This window comes from Phascolarctos cinereus, unplaced genomic scaffold, assembly GCF_003287225.1.
Source record: "Phascolarctos cinereus isolate Bilbo 61053 unplaced genomic scaffold, phaCin_HiC Scaffold_5;HRSCAF=322, whole genome shotgun sequence".
Taxonomy (NCBI): Eukaryota; Metazoa; Chordata; class Mammalia; order Diprotodontia; family Phascolarctidae; genus Phascolarctos; species Phascolarctos cinereus.
Genome location: NW_027555958.1, coordinates 253,031,006 through 253,038,694, shown reverse-complemented (window position 1 = coordinate 253,038,694; position 7,689 = coordinate 253,031,006). Strand labels below are relative to the sequence as shown.

The 7,689-nt window shown below is 51.0% G+C and overlaps 1 protein-coding gene across 1 annotated transcript; it reads right to left on the bottom strand.

The window, feature by feature from the left end:
• Window positions 1-846: 846 nt before the first annotated feature.
• Window positions 847-7,035, bottom strand: EFNB3 (ephrin B3). Its single transcript, XM_020966470.2, has 5 exons — window positions 6,251-7,035; window positions 3,620-3,912; window positions 3,274-3,366; window positions 3,021-3,125; window positions 847-2,591 (listed from the first exon to the last, which is right to left on the bottom strand). The coding sequence occupies exons 1-5, from the start codon at window positions 6,367-6,369 to the stop codon at window positions 2,176-2,178; spliced, it is 1,026 nt and encodes a 341-aa protein (XP_020822129.1). The 5' UTR covers window positions 6,370-7,035; the 3' UTR covers window positions 847-2,175.
• Between the last annotated feature and the right edge of the window lie 654 nt (window positions 7,036-7,689).

Below are 7,689 nucleotides of genomic sequence, written 5' to 3'. Positions count from 1 at the left end.
CAACCTCAGACCTTTTCCCCACCTTTAGATGGAGAAAAGCAGGTTCTACTTTTATATCATATTCTAATGCAGCATTGTCATGCTCCTCAGGCACACCACAATTCACTTTTTTTTAAACCCTTCTCCCTTTTTCATTTCCCTTTGAATTCTTCACCCCAGACCAAGTTTAGAAGCCACTCTGACCACCAACTCCTCCTCTATCAGCCCCATTCCATTCATCCTCCAGCCTTCTCTTCTGCTTTTGTATTTTTTTATTCTTTTTTTTTTTACTTCTGTTGTTCAAATTTCCCTTTTACAGTAAAACTATTGAGGTGACAGCCATACCCTGCTGCCTCCTCCATGGCAATGTCAACTTCCTGTTCCCTGGGGAAGGGACTAAAAAAAAAAAACCAGGAAGGAACTGGGAGCTGCAGAACCAGAGAGGTGACTTGATGTCCAATGGCCAGGGCAGCCATCTTGGCTGGTGACCAGGGGAAGTCATCGTTATTATCAAGAGTCACCACCTTGTTAGCCAAGGTCCACCCTGGGAGTGAGCTGAGAAGAAACTGAGGCGGCACCCAACTGAGATAGTTGTACTGGAGAGCAGGATGAGGCCCTAGGCTGGTAACTATGACAGCATCTGCAGCTGCTGAGGGCTGCTGTGGGCTGAACCAGTTGGGAGGCCACCATTTCTGTTGCTAAGGAAGAAACTGTGTTGGTTGGGGAGGGACTGGGTAGGAAAATGGAGGGTACCATGAGCCAAAGCAGCCATGTTGGCATGGGGCAAGGGAGGGCACATTTTGCTTGTTAGGGCAGTCCTGTTGGTTGGTAATTTGAAGGAGGAATGAGAACAAGCTGAAACTCGTCTGTGGTAGCAGTAGACAGGCATCATTTTAGTTGCCATGAACAAAGTAGGTAGATGAAGTTCAGGTGAAGGGGATTCTGGGATAGTGGTACTAACACCACCCTCAGTGCCAACCATCACTAAGATCCCATTCCCAGTCCACTTCCCCACCTACCTCCCCCACCCCCTTCTCCTATTAGTCAACTCCAGCTTCCTCCTGAATCAGGAGGCTCTATCCCACCTCCCTCCAAAGAGGAAACACTGTCCACCTCCCACCCACCCAGCTAGTGTCACTTCCAATTCCAGCCACACTTCCCGTATTGGAAGTGTCTCTTCTCATCCTGGTTGAAGGCACTTCCTACTCCAAGTGCATTGCTTCCTGCCAATTCAGGGAACATTTCTGTTCAGGCCTTGTCAATGCCCATCAAGGCAGGTCCCTTTCTTGTCTGTTCCAGCAGAGGTCCGTTCAATGCAGTGCCAGGCTTTGTTGCTTCCTTTCCAGGACAGTTCTTTTTCTCGCCCTGGCAACAGTCATTTCCCACCCAGCCCTGGCCACTTCTTAGGCAAAATGGGTCACTTCCTCCAAAAGCAGTTGCCATTTTGCCCAGTTGTCCTAAATGGCTGAAGGGAGTAGAGGATTTGAGGGAGTGGGCACTGGGGAAGGGGGGAGAATCTGCTATCCACCCCTAAGCTGGGCTGGAGACTGGGTCCTTCTTCTTAAGGCCCCAAATCTTTGGAGAGCTGTAGGGAAGCTCTCAGATTGAGAGGTTAAAGGATGGAGGAGGCACAAGACCAAAGACCCCGCCCCATCCCCAGGAGATGGGAGAAAAGAATGAGAAGTTGAAAGGACAGAAAGAATGGGATATGTAAGACAGAAAGTGATAGAAAAGAGGGATAGCAAAGACAGGCACAAAGAGATACAAAGAGGAAGAGAGAGGATAACAGGAAACTTAACTATGCAACACAGAGGAGACAGACATCCAATGCCAGAGACTTGAGATTCTGCCCCCACCAAAGGTCGAGGTAAGCACCAACAGTAATGATACCAAGGCGGAGAAGGATACTGTCTCTATCTCGATCTCCACTGTAGCCAGGCAGAAGGCAGGACCATAAACTGGAGGGTAGGCAATGGTTTAAGGGGGGGGAGGGGAGGACAGAAGCAGAGATTTGATGGGTCTTTTAAGGGGTCCTGGAATCTTAGGGAGACAGTCAGAAGAATGAAGGAGCAGCAGATCGGGGTTCAAAGAGAAAGTATTGGAGAAGAAGGAATTCCCTCAAATCATGATTGAGACTGCAGGGCATCCCTAGGATGTCTCTGGGAAACCCAGGTTTTGTAAGTAGTGTGGAGACCATCACACCTTGTAGTAGATGTTTGGAGGGCTCTGAGGCGGTCCATCTTGCACGATGTACACAGGGTGTCCATAGTCACCACTCACCTTCTCATAGTGAGGACAGAAGGGGGGATCTGTAGCCCCACTACCCCTTAGAGGGATCCCCAATTCCCCAGGCTCGGCATCTCGGTGACCTACTCCTCCTGTTCCCCCGCCCCCAAGTCCCACAGATCCTCCCCTCCCCAGAGAGCCTGGTCCAGGATGTCGGCTCTCTGAAGGCTTGGCCCGTCGTCGTCGCCAACACATGGCACCCCCTGCCCCTGCCACACCCAGGAGAAGCAGGGCCAGTCCCCCAGCTGCCCCAGCCACCGCTGGTATGCTAGGGGGAGGAAGAGGGCCCTCTGTACCCCGGGAAGTAGCATTGCTGGAGGGTTCACCTGAGAGAAAAGAAGAACAGGAGGTGCTGCAGAAGGAACTGAGATACCTGGTCACACAAGCACAGGGACTTCCAAAAGAGACTTCCCTGCCACTCTTCAATCCCCTCTGGGACCAAGGCATCTTAATTTTTCAATCTTATGCTTCCCTCCCCCTTTGCTTCCACTCAGAACCCAGGTGTCCAACCCCTCGGTTCTTTGCCACAGGCCCTTCCCCCCTAGTCTGACAGTGCTAATTAAAGCCATGACTTGGCTAATTAGCTCTAATTAAGCCTCTTCCCCATTTAGCTTCCTTCCCCCTCCTATATTCAGTCCCTCCCCTCCCCTCCTTTAACTGTTTTCTCTGTCTCTGCAGAGACAGGGAAAGTGAGAGTAAGAATAGTGTAAACTTGTGGGGAGAAAAAGTAGGTGACTGGCCATCTGGAGTCATACCTGACATATTCTCTTTGCTGGGATCCAGGCGGTGTGCAGCACCTTGGTCCTTCTCTATTGGCATTTGAGAGACAGGTTTTCGAGGAGCTGTCCCTCCCCGTGGACCTAGAGAAGAAGCCAAAGAGGAGTCAGAGCACCCCAACCCCTATTCCACTTGGCAACCCTCTGCTGGTTTTCTGATCCTCTTGGAACTCCAAATGTCTTAGCATCTTCCTTACTTCCCCCCAGCTCACCCCAGCCAGCCTCTACTCACTTTGTCCCACACGGAGAAGGACCCTCATCCCCCTGGTCAGGCAGACCCCACCCTGCAGACTCTCCAGGCCCTCTCGGGTTCCATCTGATGTAGCTATAAGAGAAAACAAGTGAAAGATTGTTTCCCAAGAGCCTGGATCCTGAATCAGCCAATCAAACCTATTCCGTCTTAACCTCTTCCATTTGGCAGCAGGCAGTAAATAAAGATAAATTTGTATCCTGCCTCAGGACCCATCTGTATCCAAACACATGCCCTTTCAGCCCATTCCCCTCCTCTTAACTCTCCCTTCCCCACTCTCCCCTCTTCCTCCAGTTAGCTCCTCCTTAGCATTTCCCCAGCCCAGTACCAATGATGTAGTAGTCGTGGTGTGAACGGAATTCGTGTCCCCATAGGTTGGGGCTGTACTCCTGGAACTTGATGGTGAATCGAAGATCAACATCAGGCCGGTCACAGGTCAAGAGCAGGTTGGGGGATGGGGGTGCCTCACAGCGCCGGCCCTGGGCTCCTCCAACCAGGTACAATTTGTAGAACTCATAGTCTGGGGATGAGTGCGGGCCAGGGGGCCGGGCCCGAGGGCATAGCAGGTCCAGTCGGTCCCCAATCTGGGGGTAGAGCACATAGCCACCCTCTGCCTGGAATCTGAACAGAAAAAAAGAGGGTCCAGGGGCTGAATCCTCAGATAGCTCCCCCAAGAATCCAGCCATCTAGACTCCCCAGGTGTTAGTTGCTGCTTCCTAACTGCTAAGCCAAAAATTATATACTAATAGACTTAATATATTGGTCCCTAAAGGGAGCAGGGACTAAAGAAAAATAGCTGGGGAGAGAGGAATGGAACAGACACTTGGATTCATTACCCCTCAATATGTCCCGATGTATTTTACTCGATACTCTCCCCCCACCAAACTATACACACTCTGTCATCCAAGCTCCATCACCTGGCCTGTTGTCATGGTAACAGGATGCCAGTTGCCAAGGAGCTGGCCTCTCTGGAGTCACGGGGCCCACCCCTCACTGGTGGCTTAATCATTATAGTCCATAGCAACCAAGCGTGAGGTCACAGCATCCACCCCAACCCCTAATGCCATAAGGCAATCACAGTGACATCATTGCCTTCCAAGGTGACCTCACTCATTCTCAAGGTAACTCCAGAGCATCAGGGCATAGAGGAAGAGAGATGGGGATGGAAGGGGGGATTTCTTCCCATCAATGCCAGCCCAGTGATATCATAGTGGTTGCCATGGCAATGTGATCAGAGGAAATAAAGCACTGAAGATGGGACCATTTGGGGGCTAGAGACCTGGGCCCCTAATGAAAACCAGAGCTGGGGATTTGAATGCCTAAGATCATCCCTAGCTTCTGTCCCCTCTCATCCCAGATTTTAATTTCCTTGAGAAAAATAACTCTAAAGCTTTAGCAGCCACCCCCCTGCTGGGGGAAATAATACCGGCCCTAGAATGAGATTCATGACTCACTTCAATCCTGCCCTCATGTACCCAGGCATATGATTCTCCAGCCCCTACTCCCATCACAAACTAAACCATCTATTGCTATCCATATTCTCTCTGCATCAATGACAGTGACAGGATGTTAAATACTGATCCTTCCAGGGTCATGGAGATTCTATGTCTTACTCTGCCTCCTCTTGACTGGCCAACTCCCTCTCCAACCCAGGAGTTCATATCCTGCGTAGCAATTCCCAAGGAAGAAGATCCACAGAACTCTCTCTCTCCTTGTCAGCAAGCCCTGCAAGTCGGATCTACGTACTTCCTGCTGTACCCTATAGCTGGAGTGTAGGTTAGGAACAGAAGATAACTACTTGCAGTAGTCCATGAAGTTAACTGTGTTGCTCACCCTCTTCCATACACCGAAAGGAGGAACAGGAGTGGAGCTGGAGGAGTTCCTATCTCCCTATGTTGAGCAGGTTCTATCTCCCTGTTTGAGAAGGACCCCCTCCTTACTTAGCTCCTCCAGTGATGGATGGAATCGAGCTGAGCTGGGAAGCACTGAAATTATACCCAAAGGAGTCTAATGAGGATGGGGTACTGTAGTAAGTCCATAGGGAAGGAGTTCAGTGAAAAAGGCTCTGACTTGGCAGCTGAGGAAAGAGGTGGTTTTCTAAACAATTCTTGACTAGGGGAGGGGTAGTCCTGAACTGAGGCAGAGGGATGAATGACCTGTCTGTCCTGTTTTGCTTGAGGTCCCCTCTGACCCTTAGACCCTCATCTTGGTAAAACAAGTAGAGGCAGTAGGATGTCCCAGAGCTAATAATGATCCAAGAGGGATATGGCTAACTAACCCTACCCAAAGCGGATAGGAGGAAGACCTTGTGGTGGCGTAATGCTTGCCATCATGAAGAGACCCAAAAGGCAGGAAGGCCAGGGACAGAGGACAGAGCCGCATGGAAAAAGGTAATATAGGATAACTGATGGAAGTTGATGCACTAGACTGAGATCCTTCTACACTCTACATTTAATCCAACCACGCTGCCTACAGAGGGAAGGCACCCTCCCTAAGATCCTGAGGCTCCAAATATTACTCCGATTATACCTAACAAATGAATGGACCAGATACTCTTTAGCCCCCTAGCCCTCTCAAACAAATCAGTCACAAATCCAGACACCCCAACTTGTTCCTACCCCTCCCCCCTGAACTTTATATCCCTCTCCTCTATGAGGTCTTCTAAACTTTGGGCATCCTACTCCTCTCCCCTACCTATACCTCAGATCTCAGATTTCAGATCACCTATACCTACATCTCTTGTTCGGGGCTCAAACATCTGGTTTCTCAGCTTTCAAATGGCATCTTTCTAATTGCATTGGGGACCACAGAACTCTTGTCCTCTGTCTAGCCCAAAATCTCTTTACCCAGATGTCAAGCTCTCCCAAAGTCCATAATCCTCTCAATGGCTACTTCTCTGCCGTGGTAGTGGTGGCAGTGGCTACCTAGACCCCCAAAGTTTCCCCCCCACCCAGCTCACCTCTTATTCGCCGAGTTCCAGTAGACAGGTTCCAGGCTAAGCCCCGACACCAGCCCCAAGAGGCCCAGCAGCAGCCCCCCGACTCTCACGCCCCCCAGCCCAGGATGGAGGGCCCCCATTACCCCCCCCTGCCAAGGCCTGGGGGGGGGTGGAGGCACCAACTTCCCCCAAAGCCACACACAGCCTGGGCCACCCCACAGGGGTCTCACAACCCCCCTCCTTGCAGTCTCTGACCTATACCGCTCAAGCTTCCCGGTTTCCCTTTGATTGCTTGCCCCACCTCCAATTTCCCCCTGACTTGTCTACCCTACTCTTCTCCAACCCTCTTCCTTACAATGCTCAACCCCACAAGATTCTTCCAGGGAGCCCCCCCCCAATCCACCTGCAGATTCTACACACACATGCACACACACATAGACAAACACACACATATACACATATACACACATACACACACACACACCCCTGCCCACAGTTCAGCACCCCGGGATTTTTGAGGGGGCCTAGTGAGGGGCTGGGGGAGGCTGAGGGAGTGGGGGGCCAGGCAGGGAAGGCATGGGGGTGCCGGAGGGAGGGAGAGCCAAAGCTGGGAATGGAGCTGGAGCCCTAGCCTAGCTGGGGACTGAGGGCAGCAGGCTAGGGGAGGAGACTAGAGTCCAGAGCTCAGGAGGGGGGAGTTAAAGGAGAGGCGGAGAGAGGGAGGGATGAAGGGAAAAACTGGATCTGGAGTTAGAGGAGGCAGGATCCCATACCCTACTCCCTACCACAACACCCACACCTCCCACCAGTGCTGGCTTCAACCCCGCCCAACTCTTTCTTACTCTCTTTGTTTCTCTAAGTCGACTTTCTTTTTCCTTCTCTCTGTCTCTGGCTGTCTCCTCTCACCCTCAGTCACCTGGACCTTACAGCTTCCTCCTGCTGCTTTTAAAAGAACCTGGCCGTTAGCTAGAGCCCAGCCCTGCCTACCTGCGAGAACTAAGCCTCCTTCACTCTTGCAGCATCCTTCCCACTTCCCCCAAAGCCAACAAATACAGCTTCGCTAGCGTGTAGTCAGTCCAGTTTTTTGTTTTTGTTTTTATCATCTAGTGAGTGAAATGAGGGAGAAGAGAGAGAATCTGAAACCCAGAAAGGACCTTTCCCCAGCAGGGGAGGGAAATGTGAAGGTAGAGAAAGTGGCAAAAGGAAATTAATTCAGGATACGGAAAACTATGGCAGTTCACTGCCTTCCAGTTCAGAGGCTTCCAAGGGAGGAAAACCTGCTGTAGTGGGGGAAAATGAGGGATGCACCAAAAGATCTGGATTCTAATCCTACTGTAAACACTTCACTCTGCTGGGCGCAGCAGCCTTTACAACAGTCACTTCCCAGCTGTGGGATCTTAGTCAAGTGATTTGACTTGGGTTTCTTTTCCTTACCTGTAAAATAGGATTATACTAGCCCT

Coding starts and splice junctions, on each gene's coding strand:
- EFNB3 (XM_020966470.2), bottom strand. CDS start 6,369: ATGGGGGCCCTCCATCCTGGGCTGGGGGGCGTGAGAGTCGGGGGGCTG. Junction 3,367..3,619: donor CCACGACTACTACATCATTG/GTACTGGGCTGG, acceptor TTTCTCTTATAG/CTACATCAGATGGAACCCGA. Junction 3,126..3,273: donor CCTTCTCCGTGTGGGACAAA/GTGAGTAGAGGC, acceptor CTTCTTCTCTAG/GTCCACGGGGAGGGACAGCT.